General features: G+C 28.0%; 1 protein-coding gene across 1 annotated transcript in view; it reads right to left on the reverse strand.

Moving 5' to 3' along the window:
- The window catches only part of LOC100209153 (fibroblast growth factor receptor 3), an 87,580-nt gene that overhangs the window by 14,871 nt on the left and 51,522 nt on the right, over window positions 1–21,187 (reverse strand). The window contains exons 8-14 of the mRNA XM_065812839.1: window positions 20,437–20,715; window positions 20,013–20,339; window positions 18,325–18,603; window positions 7,090–7,241; window positions 5,747–5,897; window positions 5,509–5,670; window positions 4,981–5,285 (exon numbers count right to left, since the gene is read on the reverse strand). Of these exons, the coding sequence (XP_065668911.1) occupies window positions 4,981–5,285; window positions 5,509–5,670; window positions 5,747–5,897; window positions 7,090–7,241; window positions 18,325–18,603; window positions 20,013–20,339; window positions 20,437–20,715 (1,655 nt within the window). The remainder of the gene's footprint in view (window positions 1–4,980; window positions 5,286–5,508; window positions 5,671–5,746; window positions 5,898–7,089; window positions 7,242–18,324; window positions 18,604–20,012; window positions 20,340–20,436; window positions 20,716–21,187) is intronic.

The following is a 21,187-nucleotide window of genomic DNA, read 5'->3' on the forward strand; positions in this document are numbered from 1 at the left end:
ATAAAAACAAAATTCTAGTTTATTAAGTTATGTTTTTGTGGCTTTTTAAAAAACAATAAAAATTAATTAGTTTGCTCAATTATTTAAATGGTTTTTCATAAAGTTTACACAATTTTACACATTAATACAAAGAGTTGTATTAGATTAAATTATAATGGTGACCAACTTAAGTTTAAAAAAAATTATTCCAAACAAAATAGCTACTTGTAAAACCAATTTTAGGAAATAAATCTAAATATTAATACACTTATTTAATAGTAGTACTAATAGTAGTAGTGTCGTTTTTAAAGTAGTTTCTAGGCTTTTCTACATGCGGATCAGTATTAAACGCAGTCTTTCAAGCAAGGTCTGCAAGTGAATTAGAGCTGATAATACTTTTAGTTTCAAGAGGAATTGATGTTGTTCATTGTTTAATTTTACTATAAAATTATAAATGTTTGTTTGTTGTTGGTTGTTTGTATTTTTCTAATTTTTATAGCCTGTTTCCTTTTCTTTAAATAAGACTGTTATTTGTGGACATGTATTTACATAAATTTGCATATATTTCAGTATAATTTATATTTCTCTGTATCTATATGTCTATTTTCTTTTAGATAAAAAAAATAAGGTATAGAAAATAACAAAATAGAAAATAGAAAAAAGTAGTAACGGGTGATGCGGAAGTTATCGGACAAATCCTAATTTCATTATTTGAGCATAATAATTAGTTTTTGTGGTTTTATGCGTAGGCATAAACATTCTATAAAATATAAACTTTATTATTTGAAACACAATTATTTAAAATGAGGTTAAATGCAGCTGGACGAGAATCTTTTCGAAAGCGACTAAAAATGTTTTTTGTAAATAAACCTAATTTATATAAAAAAAAAATTGTAAATCATTTTGAAAAGAAAGGATTTGCTCGAAGTACAATATATGATAACCTAAAAAGACTTAAAACTGTTCAATCATTTTCTGATAGAAAGCACCCTGGTTGTCCGACATCCTAGACTAGAGAAAAGAAAGCTGAATTAACGAGACTTGTTAACAATCGAAAAGGGGTCAGTCAGAGAAAAATAGGTATTAAATTCGGTGTAAATCAATCGCAATTGGTCGTCAGTTAAAAAAATGAATATTAAATATAGAAAATGTGAAAAGACTCCAAAATACACTATAGAACAACAAATAAAGGCAAAGAAAAGAAGCAGGAAACTAGTTAACCAACTCTATAACTCAAAATCGCTTCTAGTCATCGAAAAATGATGACGAAAAATACTTTTGTTTTGCAGGGGACAACATGCCTGGAAATTCTGGATACTACACAAACAACAAAAAGACATGCCCAGAAAGTGTTCGAAAAGAGAAACTTCCAAAAAAATTATTAATGTGGATAGCCATATCTGACCGTAGTATGTCCGAGCCATTGTTTTGCACTTCCAAGGCTGTAGCGATCAATTCATCAATCTATATTAATGAATGTTTAGAAAAACGACTTCTTCCATTTATTCACAATTATCATGGAGACTTTAACTATTTATTTTGGCCAAATTTAGCAAGTTTTCATTATTCTAAAGATCCTCTAAATTGGATGGACCAATTTAGCTATTACGTTGATAAAGAATCCAATCCCCAAATGTGCCTCAAGCACAACCAATTGAAAATTTTTGGGGACATTTGGCACAGAAGGTTTACGAGGGAGATTGGCAAGCTTCAACAGAGCAAGTTTTGATTGATCGCATTAAACTAAAACTACAAGAAATTGATTTAAACTTTTTACAGTCGCATATGAAAGGCGTCAGAGCAAAACTGAGATCAATTGCAGATGGCGGTGTTTTTTCATATAAAAAATAATATATTATAATTAAAAGATAAATGCTTTATTTAAAAAAAATATAATAGTAGTTTGTTTTTTTATTTATAAATAAGTTATTGATGTTTTTATTTTGTCCGATAACTTCTGCATCACCCTTTAGAAAGTAAAAAAAATGTTGGAAGTTGTCAAAAGAATGTTGTGTTAAGCTTCTTTTTAAGATATCTGAATATATATTTAGATTTTTAAATTTTTATCTATAGTAATAAAAAAGATGGTTTCATCTTTTTTATTACTATAGATAAAAATATACTAACTGGAATTGCCAAAAAAATATGGATATTAATAAATCTAAATTAAATTGTTAGAGGTTTTTATTTTGAATAATTATTGTAATAAATTGTTTTAATTTTTGTTTAATAATTTTTGACCTCAATGGTAAACCAGTGGTTAAGCTAATGAGCTAATTGAGTTAATATCATATATATTCTAAAGTAATTGCATTTGATTTTTTTTAAAACAAATTTTTTTTTTTTTTAAATAGTTAAATAAAATTGTTTTATAGATGAGAAACCAAGTAAGATTCAACATTGTGTTTTTGTTTTTATTACCAAATAATATCTTTGTTATTAGGATTGCAGGTTTTTGTTGATTTTTACTTGAACATTATTATTTATCTTTTGTAGATAAAGTTTACAACTTTGTAGATATGTTTACTACTTTAGAATATTAATATTTTGATATTTTTATTTAATTTCTTTTCTCTTTTTTTTTGGGTGGTCGATACTAGGCTTAAATAAGTTATTAGAAGAAATACTATCAACTTAAAAATAATTGATAATTTAGTGAAATGATTAGAACTAGGCGAGCTGAAATTAATTGTCATCAAAATATAAGAAATGCTGCTTGGTATGAAAAAATTAATTTATACCTAAATTAGTACATCATGGTTAGACGAGTTAAAAGTAATTCACATAAATAAAAGAGATCAAAATGTACGAAATGCTGCTAGATAATCAGAATATATTGTATAGCAAGAAGTGATACTATTCTAGATTATAATTATTTAGGAGAAATGAACCAGATCTGTCAACATTGCTGTGCTTAAAATTTTTTTGATGAAACACATTTTTTATGTTGCCATAATAGAAAGTTAGTTTTGCTTCCATTTTCACTATTTCTGCAAGATTTACAGGAAGTTATATAATTCCAATATCAATTTTTATATATATATCAGAATTTAATATGCCTGTCTTTATTTTGCTTTATTTACTGATAATGTGGTTTAACCTATGAATCAAAGGCTGCCATGTTTTAAAATATGTGTCAAGTTTTTCATTGTGTAGGTAATCGTAGGCCAGATCAAGATAATCTGCCAACATTATTAACTGTATATCTCTGACCCACTTGCAGAAGTAAATTTTAGAAAGCAATAACATCCAATCAACTTTGCTTACATAATTTAGTGTTTCAATTTTTCTATTTATAGTAATACTATTTATATATTTAATGTAATATATTGAGTGATTTATAGTATATATATTTATAGTAATATTTAGGTTAATAACAGTTTATAACGATTTATAACAACTTTATAACAGTTTATAATTAGTTAACAACTCATAACAGTTTATAACAATTTATAAACAAACAGTTAATAACATAAATGATTTTAAATTTTTTTATAATTTAAAACATAATTCTTCTTTTTTTTTTAGCTGCCTTTGTCATTACTTGATTAGTTTGCTTACTGTTGAAACAATATGATGTTAAGTTTACTCTATTAATCATTAGTCAACAGTCAGAGAGAAGTTGGAACTTAATTAAGAAATGCTGGGAGTTTATCTTTTAATCAAAGTAAAAATAATTTTGTTTACTGGTAAAATAATAAAACCAGTTACTTTTATCTATTGTGTGTTTTTTTACTTTTTTTAACATTCTGCTTTGAAAACACTTTCTTTCTCTCCCTCTTTTTCTTAGATGAGAGGGAGAATTAATAAAACTTATTACATATTTCTTAATACCACAATTGATAATGACCATTTATTAGAAATATCTTACAAGTTGCTTGCTATTTTCTGATATAATTGTTCAAATTAATAACTATAATTGTGCCTCGATTGTTTAAATATTGTAACAAATAAAATCTTTTTAGTTCAAGTAATTTAGTTAATAAAATATCTTATTAAGTTGTGGTATAATTACGTTGTATTGTCTATCCTTTTTATAATATTGTATTTTTTAATTATTCTGGAGACACATAGTAATGTGTGCTTACAAATATCTTATGCTATGCGCTATTGTTACTGTGTTTTGTGTTGATAGAACTAGGCTGTTATAGCTATTTTTTTGTTCTTTATATTTTCTGTAATATTATTATCCTAATTCTACTAACAATAAAATGCAAATAATACTTTTGTAATTAAAAATTGTAATTTTTTTTTCATTTCTTTTTTTAGGTATTTGCAGGCTTTAATTGACTTTCCTTTACTGTTACCTGCTGTGTTGTGACAGATTTTAAAAAGAACTTAACTGATGTTAATGCAGTTTTTATGTCGTTAACTATAAGCAATGACATTGCTAATAGGGAGTCAAACTTAAAGTGAAATTTATAGATAAATTTGTATTTAATTTTTTAGATAATATGTCAAGTTATTAATGTGTTTTTATTTTTATAAATGATTTAATTACTAATAACCCGTATTACGGGTATTACGGGTATTACAGGTTGCTTACTGCTAGTATTTTATAAAATCTATTATCTTACTTTACATTTTTTGTAGAAAATAAAATCATAGACCATCCAGGTTATATTTTTACAATCCAGAAAATTATTTAGATAAAATATCCGGAAAAATTCCGGAGATATGTTTTTCCTTATTTTTCTTTTTTTGAGTTGTTTCTTTTTTTTTCATAATTTTCTATGAGTGATAACTGAAATTGCTTTAAAAACAAATACATTACAAAAATTTATACCTAAACTTGTATGTATAGAAAATATTTTGGATATCCAGAAAAATTTAAAGTTAAAAAAATCTCTGGAATTTCGGAAATATCGGAAAAAGATAATTCCCGTATAATTCTTTATCTGATGAAAAAACTCCCATGAAAAAATTTGTTTCCTATCAAAAACAAATTAAACTCTCTGAATGTTTGCTGAAATTTGAAAAAAAATTTATAAATAATAAAACCTTTCTCGACTGCAAGAATTCCATTCCATTTGCAACCTGATGAGCTATCAATATTAAATCAATATATGTAAATTCATTTTCCATGCTTGTTTCTTTTTTGAACCAAATTGGTTGGAAGATCACTTTTTTGGATCTTAAAAAATTCAATAAATCCCCCCCAGGACAACATTCCAAGATGACATGCAACTTTTCCCCTTTAGTTGTACATGCACCAAGCAAATTGACAATATTTTTATGCTCTCCTAAATGTATTAGAATCTTTAATTCAGAAGCCAAATCTTTGTACTCAGATTCAGATGCTCCATCTAAAATAAAATTTTATAATATAAAAATAATCTAAATATAAAAACAAGTTAAAACTATAATAAATATATAATAATATAATAAACAAATTAAGAAACATCCTAATTATGTTTAAAGAAAAAATTTACATGCTAGTGAACTAAATTAAATTACAACAATAAATTATACAAAAAACAACAACAAAAATTACAACTTCTTTTGCATCACTAAATATTTAAAGCAAACCTTTTAATGTTTTTACAGCAACCATTGTTTTTTCTAATACTATATTTGATATTTCTTGCTGTTTTTGATATCGAATTGATAATGAATGGTAACGTTTTGTTTGTTTTCGCAGTTGTTTTCTTAGTTTCACTGCATTTGGACTATGATCACGAGGTCTAAAACCTGAAAATAAAAAACGAATAGGCATAAATTGGCAATTGAACAAAACAAAACCAAAAAACAAGACAAAAACACTTACTGTTAATTCCTTCGGCTTCAGCTAGCCATACTTGACCAAATGCACCTGATCCTAATGCCTTTATAAATGTGAGTTTTTCTCTAGGGAACTCCCAAGCCAAATCATAAGGTAACTCGCTACTTTGTTCAAATATGGTTCTATCAGGATCAATCTGATTAAAAAATAAAAAAATAAAAAACTTTTATTTCTTTTTAAATTAAATTCTTTTACTTTTTATGCCAGTGCCGCTGATTGATTTAACATTAAGTTTATGATAAATAATTTTTTGCTTTTTTAAAAAAATAAGTAATTTTTTTAAAATAGCAAAAAATTAAACCTTTATAAAGTTATGACATATTTAAATTTTTTAAGTAAAGACATGAGTTTATTTTGTAAAGTGATGATATAACATAAATTTTTAATAATTAATCTAAAATTAAAAATTTTTAATATTTAATCTAAAAGTGAAAATTTTGGTATACACTGTATTAAAATATATATATATTTTTTTAGGTGCTCCAAGAAGTCCTTACGGTCTTGTCACAGAGCACCGCAGAAGTGCATTTAACCAGGAAGTTCACGCCTCTTTCCTTACCGTGACGTGGAAACTTGTCCAGAGCTCGTTTCGAACCTGGATCTCCTGCTTATAAAGCAAGCGTTCTAACCACTGCACCATGGCTGCACATATATTGCTCACTTTAATTTTTGAAATGCCAGCTTTAATTTAGACAGTATTTTGGACAAAGTTGGAAAAAAGAAAAATGAAAAAAAAATTGTAGTAACAAACCCAAACACTCCATTGACATATCTAACCCAGCCGGCACAAACACATCTTTTAGACATATTTTTAGCATCTAAAATGTTAACACCTTTAAGACATCTAAATTCAGATAACTATAAGACTTTTAATACTAATCATCTTTGAGGCGACGAATATGAGTTCATGTTCATTGTCTCAATGAACATGAACTCATATATTTACTGCAGGGACAACAACAGCTAGCAGAGCCTCTTTCTTTAGAGTACCAATATAAGCTGAAAATTTCAACAATACTAAAATAACTATAAGACATCTAATACTAGTCAGATGACTAGTATTAGATGTCTTATTTGAATTTAGACGTCTAAAAGGTGTTAACATTTTAGATTCTAAAAAGACACGATTGTGCAGGCTGGGAAGTGTTTCTGAGGGCATGACATAACATAAGTAGTGAAAACATATCTATATGTTTTTGGAGGGCATGACATGTGTACTTAAAACATTATATGTTTCTGGGAGGCAATGGCTATTTAGTTGATTCCCTAACATAACTTTAAAACACATCAACTTTCTCATTATTTTAAATATTTACTCAGATACTCACAACAAATTCTTTGTCCGGAGCAAGATAACGTGCATATTTATTCTTCAGGTGTCTTCTGTACAAGAAAACAGCAATAAGAGCGATAATCAAGATAATTACTGCAGGGACAACAACAGCTAGCAGAGCCTCTTTCTTTAGAGTACCAATATAAGCTGAAAATTTCAACAATATTAAAATTGGATTTAGAACATATTAAAAAATACAAATAAAACAATTATTCTATAGTGCAACATTCCCTTTTAACGATGGTGGAAACCTAGTTTTAGTGATTTATTAAAATGCAATGATGCTGGTTAAAAATTATTCAAAATATTTTCTTTTAACAACTGGAAATAAATCATATTTTGTATCATTTTGATTAGCAGTTTGGATTCAACAGAAACGATTGCTCTAAAACCATAGTAAAAATTTTTTTTTTAATTGTGGATAATAAGTGCATTGATGATGTGATGGATGAGATGTGCAGTGATGTGATGGATGAGATGTGCACTGATGATGTGATGGATGAGAAGTGCACTGATGTGATGGATGAGAAGTGCATTGATGTGATGGATGAGAAGTGCATTGATAATGTGATGGATGAGATGTGCACTTATGATGTGATGGATGAGATGTGCAGTGATGATGTGATGGATGAGAAGTGCACTGATGTGATGAATGAGAAGTGCACTGATGATGTAATAGATGAGATGCGCATTGATGATGTGATGGATGAGATGTGCACTGATGATGTGATGAATAAGATGCGCATCAATGATGTGATATGGTAGATAGCATCGAAAAGCATGCATGAGGTAGACAAAAGCTAGTTGAATTAGAAGTTTTTCCAAGAAAAATTTGATTCCTGTTCTTTTTTTTTTTAAGAACTTTGGAAAGATTCTAAAGTTGTTTATCAATACCTCTTTTGATAATAAGGTTTTTGTAAATAATAATATAGAAATAATACTTTTAAGAAACTGCTTAAAAATAACAGTTAAAACATAATATTCATAGAAATAAAAAAAATGTTTTTATTCAAAAACAAAAATCAAAAGTCAAAATAGAAATGTATTGTTGTAAATTTGACAAAAATACTGACAACCTTTTTTTGTTGAATAGAAACAGGAAACTTTAGTATAAAATCTATTTTAATGATAATAAAAATGATAACAAAAGGATAACAAATAATGATAACAAATAATATTATCTATATCAACTAACATGTTATGTCTTGACAAAAATTTAAAAAAGGTGGTTTTATTTTTCTATAAACAACATTTAATTAGATAAAATGTTTAAGGAAATAAATAATATGTTAAGTAAGAGTTTTAATAAATCATAAATATTTAACAAATCCATAATAATCCCAATGCCTTATCAAGAAAATGGTAAATAACCTGCGAGTGATAGCATTAAAATAAAACAAATATATAAATTAATCACAAAATTTTGATTTTTAATAAACCAAAATATTTGGTGTTTAACTTGCAAATTAGTGCTTTAACTTTTTTGTGATATAAATGTGATATATTGTGATCATTATTAATAATAAACTAATGTAATACTATATCCAATATATTAATGTTTGTTTTTCTAGGATTCCTTAGAAGGCATAGAACTTGCTAATAAAAACATTTAAAATATAAAATACAGTTAAATAGTAATGTTATATAATAACTATAATATAATAATTAAATAGTAATCTAATTATAATTAGTCCAGTTAATGCTTATCATTGCCGTTAGTTACTGAGTTATTTACAAAATTTCTAAAAACTTTTCTTTTTTTAAGCTGCATGCATCATGATATTGTCCTTTTAATAAAAGTTTAATGTTACATTTAAAGTCATATAAAGTACATTTAAAGTCATATAAAGTACATTTAAAGTCATATAAAGTACATTTAAAGTCATATAAAGTACATTTAAAGTCATATAAAGTACATTTAAAGTCATATAAAATACATTTAAAGTCATATAAAGTACATTTAAAGTCATATAAAGTACATTTAAAGTCATATAAAGTACATTTAAAGTCATATAAAGTACATTTAAAGTTATATAAAGTACATTTAAAGTCATATAAAGTACATTTAAAGTCATATAAAATACATTTAAAGTCATATAAAGTACATTTAAAGTCATATAAAGTACATTTAAAGTCATATAAAGTACATTTAAAGTCATATTTCTGTTTTCTGTTTTATAGAGCTTTTTTCTAAATTACGAGTGTTGTTTGAGAAAGACCATAATTTGAAAAAGACCAATAAATTTTTCAACAAGTTCTGTGGGTAGTGTTTTCTTTTGTAAAACATTTATATCTTTTGTTTTAGATTTTTACATTTTGTTTTATATTTATTTAATTTTTTTTAGCTATGTTGTTTATATATGTTTGCTTTTTTTAACTTTTCTTTAAATTTTTAAAAGCTTTAAAGATTTTACAGCAACCAAGTAAGTGCTCCTCTTTGTTTGATCTTTTTAATTTGTCTTTTTTAGCTTTTCTGTTTGCTATATCAGCTTTCTGTTTGCTATATATGTCTGTCTTTAAATAAATTTGCTATATATGTCTGTCTTTAAATAAATTTGCCATATATGCCTGTCTTTAAATAAATTTGCTATATATGTCTGTCTTTAAATATATTTTGATTTTTTTATTATTAAAGATGCAAACAATTATTAATGATAGTAAAGGTAACAGTGAAAACATCAATAATCTATCTTTAATTTGCTTCTAATACTTCTTGCATCTTTGGAGTTTAATCTTTATCTATCTTAAATTTGTTTTTAAGTATCTGAATTGTTTTGAAGTAAGTTGCATATCAATACAAGCGAAGTAGGTTTCAAAGTAAGTTGCATTTTAGTTTAACTTTGTCATAGAATTTGCAGTTTGAATATATTATTAAATTCAATACAATGTATTTAAACTCAAATTTTCAGGTTAGGGGTCATCCATAAATAATGTCAGTGTTTTTTCTCAATTTTTCAACTCCCCCCCTCCTTTGTCAAACTCTAAATGGTCAATTTTTGGCCAACCCCCCGTTATAAATGATGTCAGTTTTTGCATACTCCCCCCTAAAAAACAATAAAAATGCTTAAAAACCATTGATTTTTTTTCTGACTAAATTATACATTTATATAAAAGTAGATCTCATCAAATTATATTATATGATAGTCGATATCTCATTAAACAACCAACTAAGCAAATAGTATTATATATCTTTAATATAATCTTCCCATGGGTTGTTGAAGTGATCATCGATTGAAACGATAGGTAGTGAATGCTCTCCTCGTTCTAAAAGGATATCGTATTCTTGAGGTACAATCAAGTTTATTGCGTCAACTTCATTTTCATCTAACCATTCAGCAGTTTCCGAACTCTTCTGCAAGGCGATGACTGCTGAAAATTCTGTCTGACGCTTGGCAGCGATACGAACAGGTTGGACCCTTTTGATTAGAGGGAGTGTTATAGCAGAAGAATGGATAGTAGTATGCTTTTTCAACATAGCTTGAGAGGCAAAGTAGATATTGTACTTTTTACAGATTCTATCAGCTAGGCAAGACTTAATTGATGGACAAAACGCATCATACGGCGAAATTGGAAATTTTTTGGTAGTACGAGGAAGAATACTTTCAATGTTTGATGCCATGAGCATAAAGACGGATGATGGAAACAATTCTTTTGCTCCTTCTGAGACATTTACTGCTTTGAGCCTATCTCTCGTTGGGTTGACAGGGACAAGTGACGGAAGAAATCTTGCTCTAATTAGAATAAAGTAAGAGCTTCTAATAGTCCAACAACAAGAACGATTTTCACATTTCACAATTTGAGTAAAATATTGACTTGTACGAAGATGATCCGCAATCCAACGTTGATCTTGTAATAAAAGGCTCCTTGACTCTAGCTCTGATTTGTCTGGATCAATATACTCTGCAATGGTTGGATAACCGTCAATTTGTATATCAGACCAAATATCAGCCAAAGCCTGTTCAGCAATACCAAAGTTGTGTTTTTCTAAATTTTCATCTATTGTCCTGCCTGATTTAAAAAGATATGTTGGTTATTATAGGTTAAAAATTATATTAATATTTTTACAAATTAACTTTTGTCAATGTAATTACCTTGAGAATCAAGATGAGTTCTGTAATGTTTGTGCAGAAGAATCACCCCAGATAATTCTTTACTTAGAGGTGCCATTAGTCGCTCAGCTCTGTCGAATGCACTGGGGCCTGGAGCGTTTGTCATGATGAAAAGAGCGTCAAGATTATTCTTCAAGAAATGGTGAATCCCGATTTCAATTACTTTCTGGTATCTGGGATTTTTGTTGGGTCCTCCATCGACGCTAAACACAACGATATGCTTAACCATATTAGTTTGAGGATCTCTGGTAATAGAGTCGAATTCTTTGATAACCAAGAGCCGCTGATTCATGAGTCAAGTCTATTCCATAAGCGAAGGCGGTCGAGGATGCATATTTTCCTGATTGAACAGCAATGCAGGTAGGTCCAGAATAAGTAACAGCATCTGTTTTTCCGAGACCATCTTTTTTGATCGTAATTCCAGCGTATACAGATGGTATAAGCTTGTGTTTAACAGCCACGATCCAGTCGTGGTCCGGGAGAGTTACCTGGTATTCCAAATGCATCAACAACAGCGCCTGTTTTTTGGCTGCTATGATTCCAATTAACACTCTAGCCTTGTTGTCTTGGCTAATGAAACACACTTCATCTGGCCCTAAAATAGAACAAACTTCTTCCACATTTTTTATAGTTGAACTGCAAAAGATTTTGTCAACATATTTTAAATGAGATTCATTCTGAGGACTGATCAATCTAAAGGGACTGTTTTGACGTGCCTTTTGCCTTATTATTTTCCGTAACTTCTCGGAAGTAGATGAGTATAGAGGGTGCTCTTGCTGATTGCAAATCCAATTTTGTTCATATTGGATGTCAATTCGTCGAGAGTTTTAATGCTCTAAATAATAAAAAAAATATATTTGGATATAATTAACTTTTTTTTTTACAGAAAACGGATTTATTTCGTAAATTATATTCAAATCAAATCTTAAAATTAGTTGTTAACATTTCAAGGATATTTACAATAGTGCAAGTACTAATTAAGAGTAAAATTCTAACAAATACAATAGTAACAAACATAGCTAAGCAATTATTAGCCGAAGAACCTCTTACCGACGTCTTTCAACAGCGGAAGAACCATGGCCAGTTCTTTACATAGATGAGCTAGTTTCTTCTTTTTCTTTTTCAAATCATTCTCTTCAGCTTCAGCAATGAATCCACTTCTCTTTCTAGTCTTCAATCCAGCAACTTCACAATTTAAAGCTACAATCTCAGAATTGAGTCAATCTTGAGCCATTGTTCTTGCATTTTTTTGATTTTTCGTGGTCAACAAACTCAAAGTTAATGCACTTTGTTGATCATCAATAACAGAACGCTCATTGGTGGGCTCAACAAGCTGTGAGGAATTCTTGTCAAATTCAAGAGGAGTATACGTGGGGGCAGACTGTTTTGGAGTATTGACCAAAAATGATAATTGCTTGCTCTTGAACTTCATTGCCTTTTCATTAAATAAATTGATTAAATACATTACTCTTGATTCAAGATCCTTATGCACCAGTTTCTCTTCTTTTAATGAATTCCATATACTATGGACTTCTTTCTGGATATTAGCCTTTTTTTATCGGGATGAGTATTTCCATACGAGACCATCAATAAGTTAAGTAATGCGGTTTTATCCATATTTTAATATTGATTTATTAGTATTGTTTACATCACAATCAGAATAATGATTTTGCTCCTCGTTAGCGCAAGCTTTTAAGAGTTTCTTCAACCCGCTAGGGAGAAATTAGCGTTTCGAATTTTCAATAGACATTATGTGTTTGCATTGCATCACATTTTACAATCAACTAGAAAGCAATTAGAGTTTCGTATTTGAAAAAATGACAATTTAATTTCAAAAAATGACAAATTTATGAGTTTACTTTCATGAGTTTACTTTGAACCACATTTTATAATTCGCTAGGGAGTGAATGACGATTGTGAATTTTACATAAAAAGAGTTGATATTTCTAACATAATTTGATTCACAGTTAAATGGTAATATATTAATAAAATGATAGTAATTTTTATTTTACGTTAGTAGTTGTTATTCATTTAATGTCTCTGGGAAACTTATTATATTAATTTATAATATTATATTATAAATAATTTAATAAAATATAATATCAAATTCTCTACATTTAATATTAATTTCCCAACAAACAAAACATCATTTCTATACCATTTAGTAGATGTAAATACCGTTAAAATCTGCTCCTTAAAACTAAAAAAATAATTTAAATTGACATCATTTTGGCCTCAACACCCCCTCCCCATTGTCAATTAATGTCAAACTTTCCAGCACTCCGTCCCCCCCTATATTTACTGACATCATTCATGGATGACCCCTTAGTTAAGTTATATTTTATATATGTAAACTACCAAAGTTAAAAATGCAACTCGCATATTGCATATTCATAGTAATTAAAAAGTTCTTCAGTTTTAAAAATATATTTGTACAAAAAACATTCATAAATTAAGACTTATTTAATAATAATCTTTTTTCTTTCTAAAAAGCTGAATTAAAAATATGAAACTTTATCAAGAGTTTATTACAAAAATTGATGTTTATACATTTACACTTCTTTTTTGTCACACTCTTTTATTTGAAAAATGACAATACCATATGCATTTTTTTTTTATTGAGAGGCAATGAAAAGAGACTAAGTGGTGTAAAAAAACTTTATTTACAAGTTATATAATAACAATAATAATAATTAGAGATTGACGTGACATTATTTACAACAATCACAATAGTGATGAAGTAATTCAGATGCACCAAAACAAGTTAGCTACGAGTTTGAAAGAATGTTTATAAAAAGTTCATATTTTAGTATTTTTTTAATTGTTTCTAAAGAGGTTGAGTTTCGCGTGTTCATTGATAAACCATTCCAAATTCGAGGTGCAGTCATACAAAAAGAATTTGAGCTCAGAGAAGTTTTTTGTTGACGACATGTAAGGTGACAACTGTCTAATGATCTAGTATTTTGTTTTGAAGTTCGGACTTCTAGGAGTTTAAATAAATATGCAGGAGATTTAAATAATAAAATTTTATATGTGATAACTGATATCTTATAGATTATTCTTTGATTTATTGGTAACCAATGAAGAGATTTCAGCAATATTTCTGAATTTGAATGAATAGGAGAATGGAAAACAATTCGAGATAAGCTATTTTGAATTCATTGGAGTTTTTTACGATTTTTTTTTTATAAGTATTAGATAAAAGACAACAGTCAAGCTGGAGTTAACAATGCCACATGCAATTGTATTTGCAGCTTCTTTAGTCAGACATGGACGAATGTGGCAAATATGGTAATTGCAGGATTTAATAGTGTTGTTTATGTGCTTGTCCATAGAGAGGGATGAATCTAGGGTGACACCAAGGATTTTTACAGAATTTATTGCAGTTAGTGCTGTTCTAGAAAAAACAATTTTTGAATCATTTTTATGTTTGCTAATTTGTTTTCTAGATCCAAATAAAACAGCTTCTGTTTTATTTTGGTTTAGCAGAAGTCCATTTTCTAGAAACCACTTTGTTACTGCATCAGCACACACATTGATTTCATTATTGCTATCTTTGCCTGGGCTGATGACAGTATAAAGTTGGGTATCATCAGCATATTGATGATGATTGATACCGAGTTTAGCTATAATACAATATATAGGTGAAACAAACATGGAAAATAGAAAAGGGCCTAATACACTACCCTGTGGTACTCCTGTTGAACTTGCTATTAGTCTAGATTTTGTTGATCCAATAGAAACAAAAGATTTTCGAGAGTGCAAGTATGATGTCAGCCATTTTAGTGCAATATCTGTGACACCAAATTCATCTTTAATACGGGAAATCAGCAGGCTGTGATCAATTGTATCAAATGCTGAAGATATGTCCAGAGATAAGAGAATAGTGTTCAAAGAATCATCAATGTTTAGCAGGATGTCATTGCATATCTTTAATAGTGCTGTTTCGGTTGGGTGATTCAATCTAAAACCAGATTGTAAAGGATTGAAGTTAATAGATAAAGTTACGTGTGGAAGAAGACGAGATAATGCAAGCTTTTCAAGAATTTTGGAAATTGCATTGAGATTTGATATTGGGCGTAGATTTAATAAGTCAAACTCTGCTAGCCCTGATTTTTTGGAAATTGATGTTATTTGAGCAACTTTATATGAGGCTGAGAAAATTCCAGATTTGAATGAGAGGTCAGCAAGGTGAGCTATAATTGGAATGAAAAGTTCTGAACAAGATTTAAGGATGTTTGTTGGAGTAATATCAAGTGGCGATGTCTTAGGTTTGAGAGCTTTGATTATTTTTGACACATCTGTAGGTGTGACTGTACCAAATGTTGTTAAAATATCTACCGGAGGATATAACTCTGAGATGAATTTAGATTTTGGTTTTTTTGCAAGCCTTTCCTGGATAGTATTTTTTATACTTTCAAGTTTGTGTATGAAATATTTACTTATTATATTGCATTTTGCATCTGGTATTGTGTTTTTAGTTTTAGAACTATTTGAATGTAGTAATGCTGAATTTAGTTTTGCCTTATGATTACATATGGATTTATGAATTGCTGCTAATGCCTCACGATATGCAATTCGATATAGTTTTTTATCTGATAAGTTTCCAGTTTTTTTATAACAACACTCCAGTTTAGGACGCCTGATTTTTTTTTATTCTTGGCATCTGAAGATAACCATGTTTACCAGGTCGCATTGAATATTTTCAAATGGGTTCTAAATGATCCAAAACAGTTGTTATATTTGCTCTTATTTGTTCAGCATAATCATCCACATTGTTTTCAGGTGATAAGCAACATGGCATTACTTGCAATTCTTTTATAAAGCATGACAAGTTTAGTTTTCTAAAGTTTTGTTTTGAAAACCAAACAGTTTTACTATTTAAAGGTTGATAATAAAGTGCAACCCGAATCATATAGTGATTTGAAATACCCTCATCAGTTACTTAAATATTGTTTAGTGAAATGTCATCATGTCGATTTATTACTAGATCAAGCAAGTTGTTGTTGTAGGTCTCTAGAATCTCAGCAAGTCTTGGATTGCAGGTTGTTGGAGTAGTACCTGGGCAGTTAAAGTCACCACACAGAAGTATTTCTCCAGATAATGTTTAAAGTTCTTCTCGGAGATCAGATAATTTGAAAAAGAAAATACTTGTTGGAATGATTGGATTTGATCGATAAATAGCAATAATATTGTAGATATTATTTGCCAGATTTAGTTTGGCAGATGTATGTTCATAAGACAGGCAGGTAGACAATAACGAGAGTGGTTTGATATTTAAGTTGTTCCGGTATATTATTGCAACGCCTCCTCCACGATGATCTGATCGACAGTACTGAATTGTTTCAGCGCCTGTTGGGGCCATATCTTCTTGAATTGCAGTAGGGTCGACTGACTTTATCCAAGTTTTAGTGAGTATAAAAATATCTAGAGAATGATTATGCACTATATCATGAATGATAGCAGATTTTTTTATAGCAGATTGAACATTTTGTATACCTAAGTTTATGTAGAGGATCTTTTAATTTTTATATGTAAATTATGCTGATTTGATTTCAATCCATTTGAGTTCACCTGATCGTATACCCCAATAATATTTTTTTCCATTGTGCACATTGTATCGTTGCCTCCCATTTGTTCCCTCAACTTCATGAGCAAGTGCTGCATTTCTAGTATTTCTAACTTTTCTGAGTTCACTGTCGAACAATCTCTCGTTTGCAGTTTTGTTTTTGTTAATAAAGATATTTTTGAAGTTGACATTACCATTTAACTTTTTGGAATTTTTTTGAAATTTTGAGTTTTTTTGTTCTCCAATTCAACTAAGATGAGGTTAGGTGGTCCTTCTGGTCTTTTAGGATTTTTAGTTAATCGAATTATTCTTTTTGTATTTGTTATTGAAAAATCTGGTTTTATTGATTTTAGTAATGTTTCGATGGTTTTTTTTATCATTTTCTCCATTAATTTTTTTGTCTAAAGTAGTATGATCAGCTACCCCACTTATAATGATGTTGTTTTCGATTCTTTTTTTATTATTAAACTCATTTGTAATTTTTGCCATTATTACCACCCTGAATAACAGTGGATTATTTCCTTAGTATATATATTAACCTTGTAAACACAGTATCAAACTAAAAGTTTATGTGTTTTTTCCGTCAATATATACATGAGTTTGTTAGGAGAAATTCAGTCGCAAGCAAGAAATTTTAATGAAATTGTTTTTTAATGAATTGGTAGATTTAATTTGAATAAATTTGATAAGCTCATAACAAATTATCAGGTTTAAATAAATGTCAGGAATAATTTAAAAAGAAAAGAAAAAGAAAATTTTTGAAATATCTTTTAAAAACAGATTCTTAATGTAAGATATCAATAAAAAAACATTTTCTTTTTGCTTTTCATGCTTGTTGCATAATTGCATTAATATAGTGTAAAAACGCTTTTTAATTTTAATATTTTAAGCTTGCCTTTTTTTGCTTAAGTATATAAGATACGAAACAATCTTTCAAGTTTAATAAATACAAACTTTTTTATTAAAATATAAAACTTTCCATATTTTAATCAAGTTTTCTCCCGCGTGCTTAATGCAAAAAGAGGAAGAGTGTTAGTGGAAATTTTATTACAGATCTCATAAATTGGAGAGAAGGAGAAAGAGTGGTATCTTAATAAAAAGGTAGATTAGAATTAATTTCTTAAATCTAATTTAATGATAACTAACAATTTTGAAACTGAAAAAAACAAAAAACAACCTATATTAAAAATTTCGAAATCCAAGTTAATATTTTTTACAACACACGTTTACTAAACAATTTAACACAAAACAATTTAATTCTAGTGTGGCTTGCAGTTAAATGTGCATTCATCAACAATTATTTCATTATAATTTAATATAATTTAGTATGCTTATATAAGTTTAATTCTATGGCAAGGAATAAACCAAAAGCTCATTTTCAACAAATCAATTTCGATTATTATAAAATAACTATAATATAATAGTACAAATAAATAGTAATATTATATAATAATTATAATATAATAATAATTAAAATAAAATAAAATTAACTTCTAAATAATAAAGAACAAATTAAACAATATACTACCAGTTGCTAAAATAAAAATCATACCAGAGTTTTTTATTTTAACTGTGACAAATTTCTCTAATCTTCCCCTTATATTTACAGCTGAACATTTATACATGCCAGAATCTTTACTACTAACTTTAGAGATGATGTATTGATTTTTGCCAACTTTAGAACTTAAAACTTGTGTTTTATTAGTGGCAATGAACTTTAACCATGTCACATTACTAGGTGGATAACCTCGCGGAGAACAATCCAGCTCTGAGGAAGTGCCAGATATCATTTCTATATCAGATTTCCATTCAACATGAAAGTATGGTTTAGCTAAAGAAAAACATAACTTTTAAAATTTATGAAAAAAAACTTTTAGTTTTACTTTTTTTTATAATTTCTCCACAATACTAAAATTACCAATACCCTCCATTTTCTAGTATACTCTACAACATTGAATTTGCTCCCATATTAAACTTTTTAATGTTTTCCATTATATAAAACTTTCTAATGCTCTCAAATACATTAAACTTTCTAATATTTTGGAGAATATTAAAATCTTGAAAACTTACAAAAGCCTGCATAAAGAAATGTTCCTTTTGAAATGAGACTTTTTTTATATAAACTCTTACTGAGTCCACTTCTTTGCATCTTTTTGAATTATTGTTTACTACTGACCTTTCATGGAAACCATATATAAAATTGATTGCTAAATTAGCATCTGCTAAGGTTTATCATGCTCGCCATTTTCTCTCTCTTGATTTCATTCTCTACCTCTACAAATCTCTTATTCGTCCCTGTATGGAATACTGTTGTCATATTTGGGCTGGTTCTTCTAATGATGCTCTTTCTTTTCTAGACAAGGTTCAAAAATGCATTGTAAGATAGTTGGACCCTTTCTATCTGCCAAGCTTGAGTCTCTCTCCCATCATTGCAAAGTTGCATCTCTTTCTTTTTTCTATAAATACTACCATGGTCGCTGCAAAAAGGAACTAGTTTCTATCTCTAGTTCCATCAACCAAAACTCATTCTTGCTTGACTCTACATTTAAGTCTCATTCTTTTACTGTAACTACCCTTGCATGTTTTAAAAACTTTTATTCGTCTAGTATTTTTTCCTCGCACTTTAACTCTTTGGAACTCCTGACTCATACAACCTTCAACTTTTTAAGTCTTCAGTCAATCATTTCCTTGCTAACTCTATTCTTTTTTTCCAGTAACTCCCAACTTAATTGTGGTTGCTTGCAGCCTTTTTGGGAGTGAATAATAATTTAAAAAAAAAAAACTAGTTAAAATATTTAATCAGAAAATTTGAAAGCACCCATAAATTATAAATGGTACTTTTAAGATAAGGGATTTTTTAGCAGTTAAAAGTGAATACTTATAAACCTTCTATCTCATGTGAGATACATTTCAAATTTATTTTCAAATACATTATCCATGAAAATATATAAAAATTTACACAAAAAATAAACAAAAAGGTGCTGCATTCATATTTTCAGATAAGAACTTGAATTTTTTTTAAATTTGAATAAAAAATCATTTGTAAGAAAATTTTGAACATATAAACTTAATAAAAGTAACCAAAAATATAAAAAAAGTAATTATAAAAAAAAAAAAAAAAAAAAACATATCTATAAAAAAACTATAATACTTTTTATTGGTTACAAATAAACAGCACATTTTTATTTTTTAAAATAAAATTAACAAACAAAATTATTAGAAAAAGAAAGAAAACTTTACCTAGTATAGTCAACTTCATAGTTTTGTTTACCAAACCAACCTTGTTTGAAGCAATACATTGAAAAGTACCCTGGTGCCTTTCATAGTTAGTTTTGCACAACAATAACGCACTTGCTATCTGTGAATGTTTGTAAAATCCTGGAGTAGAGTAATTGCAACTATTAATGGAAGGAAGAAAGGGAAGCTCATTTAGGATTTTGCTGTTGTGAGTCCATTCAATTAGAGGTGGTGGGTTTCCTGAAGAATTGCACATCAGCATTATATTTCTATCTGTGTCTTGTGAAATTGTCCTGTCATTTAAGATTCCAATAGAAGGCATTAACAGTTCTAAATAAAAATATTCAAATTTATATTAATAAAACCTTTAACCAAATTCAAAATAAAAACATTAAAAAAATTAAAAACAAACAAATAAAAATCTAACTTTTAACATGAACAACTAGCTTCTCTATCCTCTGTCCTCCTCTTTTTAATTTTGCAATACATTGATATGTCCCAGAATCTGATATATCTGCTGATAAAATATCATACTCTAGAACAGTAGCTCTAGAGTTGTTACTTAACTTAGTAAGAAGAACTTTCTTATCCTTGGTCATTGTCAATGAAATGTAGACATAAAACACTGCTTCACATGTAAAGTTCAGCCTATCTCCTACATTCACCGGACTAGTGACACCAAAAGAAAACTCAGGCTTAACATTTTCTAAAGTGCATAACAAATAAACTTATTTTTTTGCATAAACACTCAAAATACTTAAAATCATTTTATATTATATATTATTTCATATTATTTTCTAAAATTTTAATTTTGAACAAAGAATTCTGAGAGAATCGATCTTATGTTTAACTGATGGAATTTGCTCAGATTTTTCATACTTATTTATTTTATATTATGCTTTAATACGCATGCAAACAAGTAGCATTTTCAAACTTTTAGAAAAAAAATTTAAAAGTTTGAAAATACTACTTATTTGACTTTTAATTTGTAATTCTAAAATTTTTAAAAAAAAATTTTTATTCAAAATTTTAATTTTTCAAATATTCAAAATTTCCTCAAAAGGTCATTAGGAAAAAAATGGTGATCTTCTACTTTTTTAAACTTTTGATTTAAATAATTAAAAAAAATTAATTTTATATTATGTTACTATATACAATTATATATATATATATATATA

The sequence above is a fragment of the Hydra vulgaris genome, chromosome 12, assembly GCF_038396675.1.
Source record: "Hydra vulgaris chromosome 12, alternate assembly HydraT2T_AEP".
Taxonomy (NCBI): Eukaryota; Metazoa; Cnidaria; class Hydrozoa; order Anthoathecata; family Hydridae; genus Hydra; species Hydra vulgaris.